The sequence below is a fragment of the Drosophila biarmipes genome, chromosome 2L (genome assembly GCF_025231255.1).
Source record: "Drosophila biarmipes strain raj3 chromosome 2L, RU_DBia_V1.1, whole genome shotgun sequence".
In the NCBI taxonomy this organism is placed as follows: Eukaryota; Metazoa; Arthropoda; class Insecta; order Diptera; family Drosophilidae; genus Drosophila; species Drosophila biarmipes.
In genome coordinates this window covers 22825337-22845622 of record NC_066612.1, presented here as the reverse complement: position 1 = coordinate 22845622, position 20286 = coordinate 22825337, and the positions used below count along the sequence as shown (strand labels likewise).

At 41.4% G+C, this 20286-nt stretch overlaps 4 protein-coding genes across 11 annotated transcripts in view; 2 read left to right on the top strand and 2 right to left on the bottom strand.

Annotated features, from left to right (window-relative positions):
* Nucleotides 1-16681, top strand: part of LOC108036705 (uncharacterized) — a 28461-nt gene extending 11780 nt beyond the window's left edge. Inside the window, exons 3-5 of one of the 2 annotated variants that reach the window (XM_017113000.3) lie at nucleotides 12365-12827; nucleotides 12885-13170; nucleotides 15228-16681. In XM_017113000.3, coding sequence (XP_016968489.2) covers nucleotides 12418-12827; nucleotides 12885-13170; nucleotides 15228-16478 — 1947 coding nt within the window. In that variant the 5' untranslated portion in view covers nucleotides 12365-12417 and the 3' untranslated portion in view covers nucleotides 16479-16681. The remainder of the gene's footprint in view (nucleotides 1-12364; nucleotides 12828-12884; nucleotides 13171-15227) is intronic. The other variant, XM_050885286.1, reaches the window with a different exon arrangement.
* LOC108036785 (uncharacterized) lies at nucleotides 1122-6714 on the bottom strand. Of its 4 annotated transcripts, XM_050885291.1 has the most exons (3): nucleotides 5030-5629; nucleotides 3095-3763; nucleotides 1122-3011 (listed from the first exon to the last, which is right to left on the bottom strand). In XM_050885291.1, the coding sequence occupies exons 2-3, from the start codon at nucleotides 3123-3125 to the stop codon at nucleotides 1477-1479; spliced, it is 1566 nt and encodes a 521-aa protein (XP_050741248.1). In that variant the 5' UTR covers nucleotides 3126-3763; nucleotides 5030-5629; the 3' UTR covers nucleotides 1122-1476. The 4 variants fall into 4 exon arrangements, 3 of the variants coding, with proteins under 3 accessions (XP_050741248.1, XP_016968618.1, XP_016968620.1); XM_017113129.3 differs by lacking the exons at nucleotides 3095-3763; nucleotides 5030-5629 and adding an exon at nucleotides 6591-6714; XM_017113131.3 differs by lacking the exon at nucleotides 3095-3763.
* Nucleotides 9081-11173, bottom strand: LOC108036695 (uncharacterized). The gene is made up of 2 exons (XM_017112985.3): nucleotides 10824-11173; nucleotides 9081-10766 (listed from the first exon to the last, which is right to left on the bottom strand). Exons 1-2 carry the CDS (start codon nucleotides 11171-11173, stop codon nucleotides 9119-9121), a joined length of 1998 nt encoding a protein of 665 aa, XP_016968474.1. The 3' UTR covers nucleotides 9081-9118.
* Nucleotides 16682-16726: 45 nt separating the features above from the next.
* Nucleotides 16727-20231, top strand: LOC108036706 (uncharacterized). 4 transcript variants are annotated; one of them, XM_050885290.1, is made up of 5 exons: nucleotides 16727-16832; nucleotides 18038-18451; nucleotides 18512-18797; nucleotides 18874-19267; nucleotides 19327-19436. In XM_050885290.1, exons 2-5 carry the CDS (start codon nucleotides 18051-18053, stop codon nucleotides 19329-19331), a joined length of 1086 nt encoding a protein of 361 aa, XP_050741247.1. In that variant the 5' UTR covers nucleotides 16727-16832; nucleotides 18038-18050; the 3' UTR covers nucleotides 19332-19436. The 4 variants fall into 4 exon arrangements, with proteins under 4 accessions (XP_050741247.1, XP_050741244.1, XP_050741246.1 ...); XM_050885287.1 differs by having other exon boundaries at nucleotides 18874-20231; XM_050885289.1 differs by having other exon boundaries at nucleotides 18414-18451; nucleotides 18874-20229.
* Nucleotides 20232-20286: the final 55 nt, after the last annotated feature.

Here is a 20286-nt window from a genome sequence, read left to right as displayed (position 1 = left end):
CCATGACTGCGAGGACTAGCCCAGGAAAACGTAAGGCACAGTGCGAGTAAAATGATTAATTAATGGTACTCCAAAGTATCGATGGTATTCGTATCTCTGTTTCAGCTCGTTGGTCTGTTCAGCGCGGTGTCCGTTCGGGAGACCAAGTGCGGAACGGGCATAGCTACGCCCTGGTTGCTGGCTGTTAGAATGTAAATGTTACCGCAACTTTTCGTGCAATTCTACATTGTATAATGTAGATCAGTCGATGCAGCCACCTTCGTCTCGCAACCGCCAGCTTCTGTCCGTTTATGCTTCGACTTCCTCTCAGTACAACATTTAAAAATAGGTACAAATCCGTGTTTGGCGTCGATCAACCGTCCTCCAACTTAATGGCTTTAAAACGTCGAGCGTAACGAGACAAAGAAACACAAACAGCATAATGGTGATATAAATTGTTAAGCAATTGAACAAAAAGCTGTTTTGCAGCTTCAGGACTCGGGCGTCAAGACGTCCCCTTGCCAGAGATCGCCGGGGCGCTTCGCTTCAGTCTCCCTCTGGTCCTGGGCTGGTCAAGGAGGCAGGTGGCTTGTGTGCGGTGCGAGGCGATCATTGTGCCGCTGGAGGGCCGCTGGAGGTCTGCTCCCGGACGGAGGGTGCTACCGACGAAGTTCTACTTGGGCAACAGTCCCCTCACTGCTCTCCCAACGAGATCTATAGAAAATACTGTTGACTAGAGGGTCCAATTCATTTTTTATTCAGTTCGCTATGGGCTACTTCAAGGCACATGGCTGCGCCGGCGGCCTAGCGAGGGGAACACCAACTCATGCTGGCTGACAATGTTATTTTCCACCAATTCATTTGCGAACTGAGGGCGTACACTTCGGGTAAATATTGGCATTACTGCCGTGGCCAAATTAGGAAACAAAATAACAAGTCCGCACAAAAAGGGGCACACAGACGGCTGCCTGGACTGCGGGTGTGAATTAATCTAAGCTAACTAGAATCAACAACATGGTTTCCTGCCCATGGAAAAACTTCTGCAGTGAAGAGGAAACTCAATTGAGATATCAACAGAAGCTCAATCGAAAATCAAAGGGCCTCTAATATTTGCTAATCAAATAAACAAGCTTAGGCTCAACTGATGTTGTACACGAAATGAAATTTATTAGTGCTCTGAAGTACCTCATTCCTCCTTAAATGTACTCGTATCTACACTTATTTCTACACAATACAATGTATGTTCTCCTCTTACTCTCCTATAATAATCCAGTGGTCCTAGACTGTGAAATGCTCGCGTCCTATGCTATTACAAACTACGAATATGAATTGTTCAGACTGTTTATTCCGGTGCATAGTCGGTGTCCATGGCTACTTGAAAAGCTCTCGTTTCGGGCCGACCACCCCGTTTGCACCCTCACATGCGGGTGTATCACCCAGTAGTAGGCTCACTACAAGTATCACAATAGTGCATTTGCGTCGTTGGGCTCAGGAGAACTACAGGAAGGAGCAGCACAGGATCAAAACCAGCACCGTGATGGGGAATATCGCGTATATCTCGCTGCGCGGGTGGCAGGTGGAGACCAGGTTGGTTATGTCGTCCTCCTCGTGCTCGATCCCGTCCCTCGTGGGCACCTCCACCACCACGATCTCGTCCGAAAGGAAACTTATGTTGAAGGTGCAGCTGGTGGTGTTGAGACAGCTTTGCGACTCGCTCATGTTTGAGTACTGGTACGTGGGCTTGTAAATATCGAATATGGCGTGTATCTCGTTTCGCACGTGGTCGTTGTCGCTGTAGAATATGTAGTAGTAGTAGCCGTCCTCGATCACGTTGTGCAGGACCATGGAACTCTTGTTGGGGGAACTGTCCATTATGTGCGGGTTCGAGCACTCGTTTTTGGGCTTGAAGAACTCCTGCAGCAGAATCATTCCGTTGAAGCACTGAAACAGTCCTGTCTCGAAGCTGGACACCGAGTTGGACTCGTCGGTTTCCGTAAAGTTGATGGCGTTTCCCCCGTGGATGGTCTTTCTGTCGTACACGTTCTCCCTCTTCGGTCTTTTGTAGAGTGTGTCGTAGAGATCCTGCCTCTTCTGGCTTCTGTGCGTTCCCCCGTTGTGGCGCTTCAGGCGTTCGCGATGCGGCGTGTCATCTGAGCCCCGAAGAGTTTCACTGGAACTGCGCCCTGCGAGATTTTCGTTCTGTGGTTGCCCGGCACTGAGTCTAGCTTCATCATCTGCGACGTTCAAAGTCCGATCCTGCTGTTGGGGAATACCATTTGGGGAGTGGTTTTGATGGTGTACATGAGGATTGGAGCTTTGATGGCGATTAGTTATGTGTTCCGTGTTATGGGACCCCTGCAAGTCTGTTACTGCAGGCAGGTTGGGGTAGCTGTGGTGAAGTGTGCCCTTCTTGAGCTTCTTTCTCAAAAGTTTTGGCTGGGGCGCGTCCTCGCTCAAGTCCTCTCCACCATGGTTTTCGTGCTCCATTGGCATATCCTGATTGCCCCTCTCCTCCGTGATCTCTACGTTGTCTTCGAAGAACACCTGGACCTGTTCATGTCCCTTGGCGTAGTTGGCGTCCTGCTTGTTCTTGTTGTGATCGGTCAGACCGCAGAGATTCAATTGCCTGTGGCCATGGATGATCAAAATTCGCGATCCGTCGAAGCGGGAACAGAACTTGACTTGCACTTTGGCCCCTTTCAGCAGGAAGAAGCCCCAGTACTCCAGGGTGTCGTCCGGCAGTGTCATCGACTTCTTCAGCCTTATGTGCTTGCGATTCGTCGCGATCTCTGGTTTGTTGCGAAGTTGGAAGGCGTTGAAATTGGAGTTCATGCGCAGGGTGTGTTTCGAGCAGAAGATAGACGATATCCCCGCCCGGATCTCAATGATGTCCGACTCCGCCATGGGGTAGATGACATCCGCAAACACTGTCTTTCGTAGGTGCAGTGGCATGATGATAAGTATGGCCGGCAGTATAACAATCATCAGGCAAAAGATCAGCACCCTCTTCACTCCGTGCATTTTGCGCGATTCTGCGAAAACAATGCGAAAAGATAAAGATTACTATCTCGTAAATAAACATCTCCACGTATATTTTTGTGGCCTGACGGGGCACCTTCAAAGTGATATTCCGTTAAGGGCTGCATCTTCGCGCCTCAGGACTCCGTTCTGCTGGGGAATGCTTTTCTGCGACTACGTCTGGATCCCAACCGGGTTTGCTGAGCACTGTCTGATTGTGCGATTATCAAATCGGTCTCGGCGACTGGGACCGGCACAATTTCACGCCTCCCCCTCCTTGGCTGGGTGTTCGTGAGAGGCGAGATTGTATCAACAGTCCGACACGACTGTTGATACGGCCCGGTGTATAACTAAGCTATTCACAAGATTCAATTGGCGGACTCAGATCGATGGCCAACCGAGTGACAGCCGATGTTTGATCGATGTTTAGCGACCCACGACTCAGATCATTCCCTCAACTACTGGGTTTTGCGAAAATGTTCTTATCGTCGTTAACACAACAAGATTGGAACAGGAGCGGATTTTGGGTTCTCTGTGTCTGTACTCGGGAGCACTATTTTCAGAAAGATTTCAAGGAGCAAGCTAGGAAACGAGGACGCTTTTCAATGCACGAATCCGCAGTGCTCGGGACATTTTATGTTCGAACCGTTTCCATTGCAAGACTCGAATGATTTGTAGCATCCAAAACGAAGTGATTCGTAGCACTCAGTTTCCAACGTGACTTTTGAATGAACTGCGCTAGATCACAATGCTGTGATCTCGTAAACTATAAGGGTAGAGGGTTACTTTTTTGTACTTTGTACGGTGCAGTTTTTCCGGGGCCTCAGCCCTATTGAGGTGCAGAGACGCCACGGTTATGGTGGTATTTTTGTCAACTCTTTTATTGGTCCCAAATTCTGTCCTACTCGCTAGACTACCCTCTACTCAAGTACTTTATCAGCCGGCTTAGGTAATAACCGACCTACTAGTGATGCCAGCTTTGATAAGCCCGTTTTTCCCTCATGGAAATGATTCTAATACCAGTCGGCTCTTATCAACGTGAGCGATTTGTGATCGGGAATATGTGACATAAAAAGAATTTATGGCGCACACGATTTTTTATTTGTCACGTTTTTTCTGTTCGACAATATTATAAACGAATTTTGCTGCCCTCTGCTTATCAGCGACTAGTACCTTTCATGACTGGTTGTAGGAGAGCGTTGAAAAGTAAATAACAATCCAACAAGTAAAACGATAAATTAGTCCTTAAGGAAAATAACTAAATTGATACTGATCTCAAAACGGGCATGCCACTTAAATAACTTTATTCATCTCTAGTATTAGCAAATATGCTAACCTTAATTTAAACAATTCGAAAAGAGGCTTCGGGAAAAGATTGTATCTAGTTTACATATATTGTCAAAGACAAACCCTAATAAATCAACTTGGTGGAGTAAGCCTTGAATATATAGACTATCCATTTAAAAAAAAGGAATTACATTTCACTAATCACTAATGCTATCAGATCGCCAAGCCTTAAACTGATATTACCTAGTGGGATTTCTTTCTTTCCATTTCCTACACCATGGCGGGTTGTAATTTGCTTTATAAAATGTTTCGGTATTCGCCATGACAAAGAAAACACACTGCATCCCAAAAATCGCGTATTTCCACTTTGCTTACATAATTTTATAGTTTTGGCAATGCTCTATTTGAATCCGTGGCTTGGTTTTAAAAAACTTGTTATGATACAAATTGATAACATTTAACTTTCGTTTCCTATGCGATCCAGTAAAAAACGATTTAGAAAGCAATTCAAGAAAATAGCCTTAGGTTTGAGTACGCATTATAGAATAAATACATATTTTAGGTGTGTTTTTCTGAATATCTGATCGGGTTTTTCCGGTTTCAAAAGCATTTGTGGCCGCAGCGGACATTTGAATATGTAATGTGTGGGTAACCGGCTGCAAACACCTGTGGGAACGTTATTCTTGATGGTCAAAATCTACACGCGTAGTTGGAATGGTGATTCTTGCTTGTTGTTGGCACTTACATTCTTCGCCTTTCTGTGTACTTCCTATGTCGGCACTGTATCTTTGAGATTGGCGTCGACCCGAAAGGCGGTGACAAGTGCAGTTTTGCAAATTTTCACATGCAGTCGTCGACTTGGCTTTTGAATTGTTGCTATTGTTGCTAGTTTTTTGTCTAACGACTAAGTGGCTCAGGTGAGCATGCATCCAAAATTAGTCGAAGGTGTGGATGAAAGGCTGTTTCGTACTTAGGAGACCCGGATCACACGTGCCGCTTCCCACGACTCATTATCAAAAACAACTGATTGGTATTTTGACACACATTTCAATCAACAACTGGCTGCCCTCTCTCTTCGTCTAGCTCTTATCGCGACGACGCTCTCCTCTTCTCTTTACTTAGCACTTTGTTTTTAGCTTCCGCATATCTTTGTTTGTTTTTGAGACGTGTCATGGAGTATTTATAAAATAAGGGGCTCTTTTAATTGTGCTTCTCGGCATTGCTCCCCCGCTTTGCAATTTGTTGGGTATTCATCAGCCATTATTATTACGAAATTTTCACTCGACCCGACACAGGGAAAACAAAACGCTTCAATTCACTCACAGCGCAGCCCACCAAGTGAGGCGGAAACTGCACCGATGAAAATTTTAACCCCGAAGAAACATAGTCGGCGCGATAGCGCAATGCAGTACGCTCTCTGCGCTCTTTGTTTTTAGGTGCACTGCAAAACACCGGCTGTAATTGCGAAGTTTCGATCTCTTTTCAAGAAACATGTATTTAGGTGTCTTCCTTTGAGTAGTATGTTCTTGTCAATAGCTTTCTGTAGGCCCTTACTTGGAAATGTTTTTAGCTTTTTTCGGTTAAATTAAATTTATAGCATTTAAAAAACGTAATTAATTTTTAAGCCAAAAATATATGTTATGACTTTATTATTCGTAACAGTTAGCCATTGTACATGGAACTGCTTAAAATATTGGACGGTCTATTCCTTCCAAATAATTATGATTATTATAAATTAATCTGAAAATGTAAGATATTTCCTAATCATACAAATTTTGAAGTATCAGCATTTTTTTCAGTGGTCCTTCTCAGTTTTCAAAGTGTGCGTGAGAAGAGAAAAATAGAGCTCGGAAAAACCTTCGTTTGGTCAAAACATTTTAAGAGAACCGAATTTTGTTTTGAAGTTAAGTTGGCTGCGCTTAGAATTGGGTGGAAAACGTGGATAAGTGTGGGTATGTCTCGGATTTTAAATAAATAACTTTAGCTGGCCTTTTTTCGACTAACCTAGCCGAAGAAATTTACTTTCTTTCGTTTAACTAAATTCAATATAAACTAAAAATATTATTGAAATGTAAAACAAACTTTGATTAAAAAAATTGTATATATATGTACATTTAAAAAAACACTTAGGTAGTAAAATGGCAGGCTTGCCGAAGCTAGTTTCCTTTCATATTTATTGTTCTGTTTGAACATACGTGTAATATACATGTAAGAATTAGACACGTACTTCCTTAAAAATTATAAAAAGGTCCTCCAATTTGTGTAAAAGAGTAGTTAACTCGTATCCAAGTTTCTCGTACACTTACTATGCAAATCCGGCATTGAGTAGTAAAAATCCGTGTGATAATAATGCAGCTGTCCAGGACTGATTGACGTTGTCCTGCTGAACATCTTTTTGTTGGGCATGGCGGGTATTTTAGTTGGAGACAGACCAGAACCGATGCTAGTGAATTATCGCAGCGAACTAACGGAGTGGATTTAATCCGAGTCGTGCGGGAGTCAACGCGGGCAGTGTTTGGGATAACGATGACGCTTAATCCAAACAACGTCGGGGGTGGCTGTCCGCATCTGAACTGATACTGATACTGATACTGATAGTCGCTGCCAGCCTATTATCATAATGAATTAGTAAACAGCGGTAATAAGTGACAGAACATAAACCCAGCCCAAGTCTTTCAATTGATAAGCGGCTAATTGTGGGTGTTTGTCAGCCTGGAGCCCTGGCTTTGAGCCAGGCATACGTGTATGGGCCATTTTATCTGAAAAATCATTTGCTCCTGGAAGCAGGGGTAAATTTAGCACACGGAAAAAAGCTCCACGGGATTGATTGGATATTTAATATCTGAAGTGACACAATTCATGTGTATGAATTCCAGTTCCGTTGGGAAGAGCAATTGTGGAAATTACGAAAGGGTACAATTTCCGGTGTGAAACGTAAAGGCAAAGAGGACTGGAAGTGTAACTTGTACAAGGCCTGGCACGTGTATTAACTCTACAAGGTGCACGACTAGTCTTTTAGGCAATTGCCAAAACATTACTCTATTTTATTCGTTTTGGTATCAAGAACGTTTTCCGGTGGTTCCTATCAGATACCCCAACGAGTAGGTGATTCTGTTGGCGTCATTTATTAACAAAGATAAAACTATTCCTTGTCGCACCCACCTCAATATCTCCGACTTTGCTAGACATCAAATAAATTAAGGATTTATGACACTGTTTATCTTATCTACTGCAAAATATTTTATTATCTAGGTGTAAAGTTTTGACTTAAGACTGCAGGCAGGTAATCATTGGAATTAAAAGTGGTTCGGTGGGGGAAGATGAACAGTCGGCTCGATTGACTGCACCGGGAGGAAAATATGTAACAAGGAAGAACGCCAAAGGCGATTGCCTCGACTATCAGCTAAAGGGGCAAGGGGAGATGGAGCTATGCAACCGGCAACGCAAGCTCCACCTAAAAGCAATTTCAATATATGGTAATGTCGGCGATATGCAGATTTAAGCGTTATGGGTGTTGAGGTGGGAGAATCAAACTTCTTTTGCGATGATCCATATGCTTTTATAGGCTTCAGAGTTCGCGTTACAAACAAACTAAAATCCCTATTCTTAAGGATAGTTTGACAGTCTCCGATTTTCGATTTTTTGTATGTCTTTGTGCGATTTGCGGGCGTTTGAGTCGATGTTTCAACATTTTTTGCTCAATCGAAAAATTACGAGGGCAATGAATTTCAGACTTTTTCTTAGCACCTAAACTGTAAGAGCTACAGTTTTGCGGGGCTTGTGGGCGTCAGAGTGGGCGTGGCATGTTCGCGTAATATACTATTGCCGCTTTTACTGTAGATCAAATACTACATACAGTCGGAGACGCTTCCCTCTACCTATTACATACTTTGCCCCTTGAAAACCAGAAAGACTTTTTATACCCGTTACTCGTAGAGTAAAAGGGTACACTAGATTCGTCGGAAAGTATGTAACAGGTAGAAGGAAGCGTTTCCGACCCCATAAAGTATACATATTCTTGATCAGGATCACTGGCCTAGTCGATGTCCGTCTGTCTGTCTGTCCGTATGAACGCTGAGATCTCGGAAACTATGCATGCATTTTCCTGGGGTTCCTGCGCAGCGCAAGTTTGTTTCAGCGAAGTGCCACGCCTACTTTAACGCCCAAAATCCGCGAAAATCTGTAGGGCATACATGATACAATACATGAACAATTGATACGTTTTTATGATAGAACACAAATTTTAACTGAAATGTATTTGTCTCATAAATAGCTATCGATTGGCCAAGAAAAAATGCCACGCCCACAAACCGCCCAAAACTGTGGTGGCCACAGTTGTCAAGCTATAATTTTTTTTTGCCTAAATGTATTTGTCTCATTAACTCACTCTAACGCCCCCAAACGGCTAAAACACTTAAAGCTGTCTGCCGCCCACATAACATACACCAAAATAACCGGTAGGTGGCGCTTTAGAATATTTCTTTGCTGCTTATATATCTCCTTTATTTTTCTCCCTCAAACTGAGTAACGGGTATCTGATAGTCGAGGCACTCGACTATAGCGTTCTTCGTGGAAGAAAGCGATATACCCAATGAAATATATATAAATATATCTTTTACATACTTTGGATAATACGTGGCTTTCCAAATAGAATGTTTTCGTTACTTTATAAAAGCGTCGTAATTATAACGTTGTCGTTGTTATAGGGGAAAGCTCATAAGTCAATAACACCCTAAAATTGTATTGAATAAAGGTTACTCATAATTATTCTTAAACTAAAAAAAATACATGTCAAACACATGGAGATCTGAACTTTAATTCTGGCATAGCACTCCTATATTGAGATAATTTCAACATCTTCGTTGATTTCTGGCTGCATGTCTGGTAGTTCATACAAGCTATTACCAACTTTTTTCTTTTCCGGCGTCAAAGGTTCCTGAACTTTTCTGTTCGCTTTCTTTTTTGTGTTCTTTTTTTCCTGGCCACCATCCTTTATTTGGGAAGTGCCCTTTACTATTCGGCTCTCGCAAATACAGAACTTCCTGCCTCGTATTCGTCGCATGCAGTTGGAATCACTTTGGTAGTGATTCAGTCGATTTATGGACTCTACACTTATGTGTTCCAAAACTTGGTGCTTGTGATTGTAGCGCGTTGTGGCTGAGAACCTCGGGTTATTTGGGCTGGCAGTGAAGTGCACTCGATAGGTGGTGCCATCCGATACCTTTGTGTCCATGCGTTGTTGTACCGCCTCGACAGATTTCAGTGTGAGATTGGAGCATAGCTGCTGCAAATTGTGATGGTGCAGGAATTCGTTGATACTCCGGACGAGGAGCTTTCCCAAGGACAATTGTTTAATCTGCTTCGTGCTTAGCGGCTTGTAGCTGTCACAGGGACAGTGTAATTCTGCTATTCCGGCATCCGAACAAGTACGATTCTCGGGGACTGGAGCAAAGAGAGTCTGACAGGTGGGGCAATCCACCAGCCTGTCCACGGCTCGAGGCCAACGTTCCCCCAGCTCCAAAAGGTGCTGCAGTGTGAGATGAAGGTCGTACGGGGAAGTGAGACGGTTACTATTGATCCTCAAGGACTGAACTATTTCCGGATGAACTACTCTGAACCATGGTGGCAGCCAAATAAACAAAATGGGCAGGCTTTCCTCCAGGAAGTCCTTATTTTTTCCTCTTCGCAGTGGTCCCTGATCGCTAAAAAGAACGACAATCGACTGGGAAAGGACACCCGTTTTCTTTAGATTTATCACCATTTCCATCAGGTCAACTTGCATTTTGTCATTAGCATGGAATCGTTCAGGGTTTATGCTGTTTCCAGAAAAAATCCCAAACAAAGGTCGGGCTGAGTTTGCAAGACGCTTCAAGTATTGCTTACAATAGTCGTAGATATATTTGGTATTCAACCGCCTGCCAATGCAGTCTCGTCTCATGTCTTGCTTCAGAAAAGGTCGAGCATAGAAGTCCATTGGATTTTCAAAAAATCCAAACTTGTCCATATTGAATATAGACGAGTCGGACAATCCGTCGACATAGGCAGTGATATATCCCTTCCTCTTAAAGCGCTTCCATATCAGCGGCATTGCCCTAATGCAACCATTTTGGCCTGAGCCGCACTTAAGATTCATCCAAGCATGGGGACTGTAGCCTGTCAGTACAGCCATTAAATTGGGCAGGCTACCCTCACCCACTCTGGTGTATCCGACCATCTGGAACCACCCCTGCATTCTCAGATGCTTCAATATTACAGGCATGTTGCGGCGGAGGTTGATTTGGGAGACGCCATCGACCCCAATCATAACAACATTGGGTCTTCTACGCCACGGAATTAGCGGGGTATGGGTCTGAAGAGGTTGCACAAGGGCAAAAGTGTCTGATTGCAGATCCTCGGCCAGTTCATTTCGGCAGGCGGCTATTAGACCTTCGACGTTACGGGGCACAGCGTAGCCGTCCGAAAAGGCGACTTCCTCACCTAAACTTTTGTTCAATCAATTTACTAACAGGTTCTTTGCCTACAGAAAAAGAACTACTTACAAAACAGGAGCATTGGATGTTGCATTGAGATTCACCCTACGGATTTCGCGATAGCTGCAATTGTAGCCCACTAAGGGGAATTTCTCCTCCAAAGCCACTAGTTTCGACTGGGCAATATTATCGTTCACACTCAACACATACTGCTGGATTTTCTCGTCGAAACGAATGCCTATCAAATCATCGTCCATGGAGCACCACTTATTATTATCATTGAACTTTTTTATGTTTTGAATTTTTCTTCGGATATATGGAATGTGACACTCCGAAGTCTTGATATGGTGCTCATGCTCGATTTGTAAGGAAGCCAAGGCCAAGTTAATTAGCAGTAGCACCGTCCTTTGAGGTTCCATATTTAAACTCAACTAGTTGGAGTAATGTGTTCCGAAACAATTGTAAATTAGCGAAATGTGAAACAAATTTAGGGCGAATTTAAATTTGCACGGTGTAATTCTGTGAGATCGATAGGTGAGACATAAATCTCCAGTAATCTTTTTTATCAACTTCCCTCGTTTCCGCACATTCTCTTCATTCTTGAAATTACGAAAAACGCAAATCTTGAAATAAGCAAATTTGACCAATAGATTTAACTCAAGGAAAAAAATAACCTTCGAATTTCGCATCAAAGCTGTATACGGAGTTGGCTATTTACTTCATGGGTTCGAAACATCGCCTTGATAATTCCAAAAACTAAAAAACGATGTATGTGTCGACTTCGACTCTAATATACCCGTAACTCAGTTGAAGTGAGTACGAGGAAGATGGAGATATGCAACGCTATAGTCGAGTTCCTCGACTATCAGATACCCGTTACTCAGCTTGAGGGAGCAAAATGAAAATGGAGATGTATAGCAGCAAAGCGATATTCTAGGGAGCCACCTACCGGCTATTTCAGTAGATGTGATAAGGGCGGCACACAGATTTAAGCGTTATAGCCGTTGGTGGACGTTAAAGTGGACGGTCCACATTTTTCTAGGTCAGTCGCTATTGATGGCACAAACACATTTCATTTAAAAATTTGTTGCTATCATAAAAACTGTGGGCTCTACAGATTTTCGCGGACTGTGAGCGTTAGAGTGAGCGTAGCACCCCGCTGAAACAAACTTGCGCTGCGTAGGAAGTGAAGTCTGGCTGTCCTAGCTTTTATAGTTTCCGAGATCTCATACGGACAGACGGACAGACAGACAGACGGACAGACGGACATGGCTAGATCGACTCGGCTAGTGGTCCTGATCAAGAATATATATACTTCATGCGGTCGAAAACGCTTCCTTCTACCCGTTTCATACTTTCCGGCGAATCTAGTATACCGGGTATCTAGTATAACGGGTATAACTAACAAACCTATTAACGAGTTAATATATACATATATATATAATATCGTATAAAACATTTCCGTCACAGAAGTAAATATTATAATTGCTTAAACTATTATTTTTTATAAAATATCCTTTGTCTCTTGGTGCGCTTCGGCACTAGGTGGACTGTTGCACGCTCTGCGAGTAGCGTTTATAATACATTTAATTAACTGTGTAATTAATTAGTGTTCGGTAGCTCAGCCGGGACCTAGAAACATCAGTTGGCTGAAATATTTAAGATGGCGCGGTTAGTGTCGAGCAACCTTAAAAGACTTTTCGTGTGCTTCCCCATTGCTATCCTGCTATGTCTTTGGAGTAAAATGCGATCATCACCCAATGACAATTATAATATTCATTTTCGGCAAAATCACGGAAAGGAAAAGATCTTTTACGTAAAATCTGGAAAGTGCGAATTGCCCTACGTGGATCCATTTAATGCCGAGTTCGTGAAAATAAACCACCCAAAGGTATTTATACCTTGCACAAATGAAAGTGATCTTATTACTGTGCACTACGACAACATTTTTAATCAATATGTGCTACATTTAAATGAAGAAGTTCTTCATAAGCTGGCGCGATCAGAAAAAAACGACTTTGCTTGTTTTTACCAGAAAATTATTTACGGTCAATCGGCGGATCGCTATGATAGGTAATGCTTTGTTATGAGTAAGTTAACGTTCTAATAGAACTATTTTGGAAAGCACAGAAAAGGAAGCAAAACCAAACTCACTCAGGACTATTTGGTGCCCTTGGATGTCGAGGGAATGTTGGTGGACTGCAGGACAGCAGACGAAAGTATACTCCTGCAAAAAGACGCCTTTATGTTTATACAATACCAAGGGGCTCCTAAGGATTTAAGTCCAGTTCGAAAAGCTAGTGTTATTATGTACGGCATAGATACTGTTTCACGCACAAATATACGTAGGATGATGCCCATTATATACGAGTACCTTCAGTCACCAGGCTGGTATGAAATGATGGGCTACAACAAGGTAATCATCAATTATTTACTAAAAATAAACCTAAGAAAGATTTAAATATTTTTAGTCAATTGGTGGTAAAATCGAAATATTTACATCTTACCTTTTGCGAATGGCACACTTACTTTTTTTGCTTAGTTTTGTGTGAGCTGTATTTTAAAAACTTACCTTGAATAATTCGATTTTTTTTCTATTTTTAAGCTTTCGGTTTTTCTATTTTATCAGTTTTTAAAAAAAAGTTTTATTAACCAAAAAACTCTGTTTGCTCAAAAACTTAAAAAAACCAATAAAATAGCAAAGGGGTCGAATTGAATTAGGAATTTGAAATCTTAGTCATCGATGAGCTTCCAGATTAACCATGTATTTAATAATTTAAATAAGCTTGTAGATCTAATTTTAGTTTTAGAGTTAGTCCTGAATTTAGTTCTATTTAGCCTCTATTAATCTCAATTACTTGTTATATTTTTTCACCAAACATTTCCCGCTTGCCCCTCACTCATATTAACTCTAGCAGTTGGGCAGTCTATATGGGAAGAAGTCTTCTCGCATGCTGATGACTACTGTTGTAGGAATTTACGCTGAAATTAGAGCTCAAAGATCTTATAGACCACCATGGTAAACAAAAGGACTGAAGACATATAAAAACCTCAGAAATAAATTTTATAAGCGCTACATAGAAAGCGGTGATGCTGCTGACTTTGATCGTTGATTGAGTTCCTTAATACATTCTTATACAGCCACTTCTTTGCTGATATTGAGCGTAAATTAATTACCAATCCTATAGCATTCTGGCATGTGTCATTTGAAAGTCTGTCAGCTTCCTCGGACATTTGCTAAGTAGTTCGCATCTAACTTTGAACCGAGCTCGCCGGGGAATGAGGATGATTCACTCAGTGTCATTGCCACGATGCTAAGAATTGGGAGCTTAGACGTCACTGATCTTGACTGCTATATGGCGGCTGAGAGTTTGAACGACTGCGACGGCCTTTCTCCTTTTATTTTAAAAACTGTATCGGTGTTCTACGTGAACCCCTCAAAATCGTCTTTTGCAACTCTCTTCACTGTTTTGCTCTGTCACTGTTTTGCACTCTCTTCACGGATTTGCGCATAGATGGAAACTTGCCAATGTTTTTCCTATATAATCCGTTCTTTTACACGCCAAACGAATTTGGCAAAACAAAAAAAAGTCACATTTTGGATTTGCTTAAAACTTTCGAAAAGTAAGTAAACAAGTGTATCAGGATTTGGCCGAAAAAAATGATTTGTATAACCTTGCACCGGGTATTATGATTTCAGTCAGAAGTTTGCAAGGCAGTGAAGGAGAAAGTATATATATTCTTGATCAGGATCACTAGACGAGTCGATCTAGCCATGTCCGTCTGTCCGTCCGTCCGTATGAACGCTGAGATCTCGAAAACTATAAGAGCTAGAACAGTCAGACTTGGCATGCAGATTCCTGACTTCAGCGAAGTGCCACGCCCACTCTAACGCCCACAATCGGTTTAAACGCTTAAATCTGCCTGCCGCCCACATAACATCTACTGAAATAGCCGGTAGGTGACGTCCTAATAGTGCTTTGCTGCTTTAATATCTTCATTTCCCAGTTGCTTCCTTAAACTGAGTAACGGGTATCTTTGGCGTTCTTCCTTGTAAGACCATAAAATCGTCTTGATCGCAACAGCGGCTTAAGTTTTTAAAATTAAAAAGTTTATTTTCTTCAAAATTGGTCTGTTTAAAAATTAATTTGTTCATGGATTATCCTTTTCAAAAACTAAGTTTTGGTAGATACAAAAGGGTTAATATAAACACTTTTAGTACTTATTTTGATCTTTCAATCTTTTTTGGAGCTGTTTGAAGACAATAGGGGGGGATATCATCGAATATCCCCTGGGACTTGGCATCTTGCGGTTTTTGCTATGCGGTTGATTTTTTTCTTTTCCTTTACATACTCGTATTTTAAGACAATGATAAATTGTAATGTTTAAAAGCCCACTTGGGTGAATTGACATTTCAATGCTCAAATACCCCACGTCAAAATAGGCATCGGTTTTTAATTATTTTCATTTCAGGTGGCAGATAATTCCTTTCCCAATATATTCGCTATGCTGACGGGGTATTCTCCAGAGTCGGCAGAAACTCAAGTTTGCAATACGGATTCGGCTGGATGTTTGGATAAAATCCCCTTTATTTGGAAGGAGTATAAAAAAGCCGGCTATTTGACAGCATACGCCGAAGATGAGGAATTATCAAATACCTTTAACTATATGAAACCAGGTTTCACAGCTAAGCCCACAGATTACTATTTCCGGCCTTTTTTAACTGCATTAGAAAAAGAGACTGTGATTCAGTACAATGCGGGCACTGTTATGAAATACTGTCTAGGTCGCCGGTTGGCCAATAGCTATATCTTCGACTACTGCCGACAGTTTATGCAGCGATTCTTGGCCGATCGTCCCATTTGGGGTATGTTTTGGTCAAATCACTTCAGTCACGACGACATATTCATGCTTTCTGCCATGCAGCATAAGATCTTGAGCGACTTGCTCAATTTTGAAAAAGATGGAGCTTTCGAGCACACTATAATGATCTTCTTCTCCGATCACGGGGCTCGATTCGGCCCTCTGATGCGCTTGAAGGAATCATTTTTGGAGGAACGACTACCCATGATGTTCATTTACTTACCACCCTGGTTCCGGGCAAAGTATCCCCAACATGTTAGGGCTCTGTCCCTAAACCAGAATCGCCTGAGCTCGAACTTCGACGTATACAACACCTTGAAGCATATTCTACAGATGGATAAAGATGTAGAGGAAACCAAATGGTCATACGACTGCCCCCAGTGTCAGTCCCTCTTTTACCCCCTGCCCGAGAATCGCAGCTGTTCGGAGGCTGCCATAGCGGAGGCCTACTGTACTTGCCACAAGTACGAGGAAGTCAAGGAGGAGCCATGGACCTGGCGCATGGCCGATCTAGTGGTGGATCGCATCAACAAGTACCTTCGGCTTTACGGTCTAGAGAAGCAATGCAGCAATCTTACTTTGAAGGTGGTCAACATCACCGAACAATGGATGGAAGAGATCGACGGTGATGTCAACCGACCGCAAGGAATGCGATATTATCACACTAAGTTCCAGGTGCATCAGAATAGGGCCGAGTTTTTTGCCACAGTTCTGTACAACAAGGAAACAGAAGAACTCAAAGTAAACGTCGAACTTATCAGCCGTATTAATATGTACGGTACGGATTCAGAATGCATTAACAACAAGATCCATAAGTTATACTGTGTGTGCCTATCGAAGATTCGAGTCCTAGAACAGTAAAATGAAACGTAACTTACAAATAATAGAAGTATTGCAGCATGTGTCTGACACACAATACCACCGGAAAAACGGAGAACAGATAAAAGTTAGGGAAACAAACAAATATGTATTAATAGCTATTGACTTATTGAAGGTGTTTTAGCCCATTCATTGTAACTTTACCCCAATAATGCGAACATGCCAATAACAACTATTGAAGTCAATGCCTGTTTTTTATTCCCCCTCTGTTGCTCTCATTAGTCGTTAGCTATAGCTGAACCCAGTCGGATCGTAATAATTACCATAAAAATATACATTTTTAATCGCGTTTTGAAATTAACTTAGTGTTTAAAATCAATTAAAATTTATTTCACTGTAAGAGTAATTAAGCGAAATATGGCGGTAGCAATAATTTAGATTCAAACAGACCCCGTTTCCAATCCAATCAACCGGTTGCTTTTTATTGTAACAAAACATAGATTTCGAATCTCGGTGTTTCTAGTTTTACTTGGGAAATTCAGCTTCGAAATCTATAAAGTATTTGTATACTGCATTAGCATCATTAGACGAGGAGATCTTAATTCTTTATGTTTCAGAACTACAAATTAAAAAATTATTTTAAATTAATTAAATAAGTTGTGAAATGTATTTGATGAATTGTTATAGTTTTCCGCAATTGAGTGCATGATTTATTTGTTGAAATACATGTCAATAATCCTGGATACCGCAACCTTTCCCATCTTGTTAACTGCAAAAATATACCAAGTTCGAATTGTCAAATTTTATACCCTTGCAGAGGGTATAATAATTTCAGTCAGAAGTTTGAAACGCAGTGAAGGACACGTTTCCGACCCCATAAAGTATATATATTCTTGATCAGCATCGCTAGGCGAAACGATCTAGTCATGTCCGTCTGTCCGTCCGTCTATCCGTCCGTCTGTCGTCTGTCTGTCCGTTTCTACGCAAACTAGTCTCTCAGTTTTAAAGCAATCAGGTTTTTCTTTCTATTGCAGGTAGTATAAGTCGGAACCAGCCGGATCGGACAACTATATAGGAACTATCGGGGAAAAAATTAAAAAAAATATACATATTTTTTAACATATAACCTCCTACGCTTGGAAATAACATTTTTTAATTAGTTTCGAGTTTCGACATACATTTTATCAAAATCGGACGACTATATCATATAGGTGCCATAGAAACGATCGGAAAATTAGTCGGAAAATATGAAAAATGATATCTTTATTGTTTTTTAACATATAACCTTCTAAGCTTGGAAATAACATTATTTAATTAGTTATGAATTTTGAATTAAATTTTATAGAAATCGGACGACTATACCGAATAGCTGTCATAGGAACGATCGGAAAATTGGTGGGAAAATAATATGAAACAAATTATAGCTTTGTGGTTTGTGATTTTTTTGAGGTAAAAAAAATGGTCTGAAAACAGAATGAAATTTTTTTTAATGTCACTGAAGTCAGCAACAATCTCCAAAAATTTCACATGGTGTTACTAAAGTTGATTATTTCTTATAACTTCGGCTTGCCGAAGTCAACTTCCTATCTTGTTTATTTTAGGTTCATATTGACAATGAAAGAGTCGTTTGCTGTCCCCCCTAAACGTTATCTATGGTGCATTCCCATTTTCTGCCTTTTAATTCTGTGGAACATAGTGCCCTACGAAGTAAATGAAAACTTAAATACCTTTAATAAAGGCACCCAAAAGCGATTTTACGTAAATTACCCAAAATGTCAAATACCCTACCTGGAGCCCTACAATTCTGAGTTCATGAAAGTCTACAAACCGAAAAGCTTTACTCCCTGCTCCAATCAAAGTGATCTAATAACAGTGCAATTCGATAAAATGTTTAATCAATATGTAGTACATATTAATGAGGCGGTGCTTCATAAGCTATCCCAGTCGAAAAGTAATGATGTTTCTTGCTTTTACCAGAAAATTATCTACGGTCAATCACCAGATCGTTACGATAAGTAATAATGGGCTAAAAGTAACCTGAGTTTTTGTAAACAAAAATTTGTCTTTTAAAACAGAAAGGGGAACGGAACCAAACTCACTCAGGACTTTTTGGTGCCCTTGGATGTCGAAGGAATGTTGGTGGACTGCAGGACACCGGATCAAAAGAGACTCCTGCAAAAGGACGCTTTTATGTTTATACAATACCAAGAGCATCCTCAGATTTTAAAGACAGATCGAAAGGCCAGTGTGATCATGTACGGGATAGATACTGTTTCACGCACAAATCTGCGTAGGATGATGCCGATGATATACGAGTTCCTACAGTCGCCAGGGTGGTACGAAATGATGGGTTATAACAAGGTAACAAAATTTACCATTTTTAAATCTTCTAGGAGCTGGGAAGTCGATTAAAAAGTTCCTTTTTCTTTCATTTAAGGTGGCTGATAACTCCTTTCCCAACATATTTCCTATGCTAACCGGCTTTTCTCCGGAGACGGCAGCCACTCAGGTTTGCAACACAAGTCAGGAAGGATGTTTAGATAATATACCCTTTATATGGAAAGACATGAAAAAAAGTGGATATTTGACAGCTTATGCTGAGGATTCGCTAAATATAAACACCTTCAATTATCTGAAACCAGGCTTCTCCTACAGGCCAACAGACTTCTACTTCCGTCCCTTTTTAAATGCTCTGGAAAAAGAAACTATGATCCAATATTGCCCGGATTGTAAACTGAAATACTGCTTGGGTCGTCGACTAGCCAATAGCTATATCTTCGACTACTGCCGACAGTTTATGCAGCGATTCTTGGCCGATCGTCCCATTTGGGGTATGTTTTGGTCAAATCACTTCAGTCACGACGACATATTCATGCTTTCTGCCATGCAGCATAAGATCTTGAGCGACTTGCTCAATTTTGAAAAAGATGGAGCTTTCGAGCACACTATAATGATCTTCTTCTCCGATCACGGGGCTCGATTCGGCCCTCTGATGCGCTTGAAGGAATCATTTTTGGAGGAACGACTACCCATGATGTTCATTTACTTACCACCCTGGTTCCGGGCAAAGTATCCCCAACATGTTAGGGCTCTGTCCCTAAACCAGAATCGCCTGAGCTCGAACTTCGACGTATACAACACCTTGAAGCATATTCTACAGATGGATAAAGATGTAGAGGAAACCAAATGGTCATACGACTGCCCCCAGTGTCAGTCCCTCCTTTACCCCCTGCCCGAGAATCGCAGCTGTTCGGAGGCTGCCATAGCGGAGGCCTACTGTACTTGCTACAACTATGAGGAAGTCCAGGAGGAACCATGGACCTGGCGCATGGCCAATCTGGTGGTGGATCGCATTAACAATTATCTCCAAATAAACAACTTGCTTGATCGATGTAGTAATCTTACCCTAAAAGTAGTCAATGTTACTGAAGAAAGAATGTTAGAGCTCGATGAGGACGTAAACGTTGCGAAGGGATTGCGACATTACCACACTAAATTCCAGGTTAATCAAAATATGGCAGAATTTTTTGCTACGCCTCTCTACAATAAGGAAACGGAGGAGCTCAAAATTAATGTGGAACATATTGGTCGATATAATAATTATGGACCCGATGCGGAGTGCTTAGACAACAAGGTACAAAAGTTGTATTGCATATGCCTTTCAAAGCTAAGGACAAACCAATAGCCCTATTAATTTAGTCGTTAAACCACGCAAATCAGTATAAAAATTTTGTTACATTTTCTCTTCAATTCGAATTTTTATTAAAAAACTTAACATTAAATCCGCCTATCATTTTACAGCTTATTTTGAACTCTCTAGTGTTTCTCCGTTCGACGCCGATCAAGCCAC

Excerpts from the sequence above, each read along its gene's own strand:
- LOC108036706 (XM_050885287.1), top strand. The coding sequence starts at position 18,051 with ATGAAAGAGTCGTTTGCTGTCCCCCCTAAACGTTATCTATGGTGCATT. Across the intron at positions 18,452-18,511 it reads TCACCAGATCGTTACGATAA|AAAGGGGAACGGAACCAAAC; the intron begins GTAATAATGGGC and ends CTTTTAAAACAG. Across the intron at positions 18,798-18,873 it reads AAATGATGGGTTATAACAAG|GTGGCTGATAACTCCTTTCC; the intron begins GTAACAAAATTT and ends CTTTCATTTAAG.
- LOC108036785 (XM_017113129.3), bottom strand. The coding sequence starts at position 6,690 with ATGCCCAACAAAAAGATGTTCAGCAGGACAACGTCAATCAGTCCTGGA. Across the intron at positions 3,012-6,590 it reads CTCAATGCCGGATTTGCATA|AATCGCGCAAAATGCACGGA; the intron begins GTAAGTGTACGA and ends TTGTTTTCGCAG.
- LOC108036695 (XM_017112985.3), bottom strand. The coding sequence starts at position 11,173 with ATGGAACCTCAAAGGACGGTGCTACTGCTAATTAACTTGGCCTTGGCT. Across the intron at positions 10,767-10,823 it reads ACATCCAATGCTCCTGTTTT|TTTAGGTGAGGAAGTCGCCT; the intron begins GTAAGTAGTTCT and ends ATTGAACAAAAG.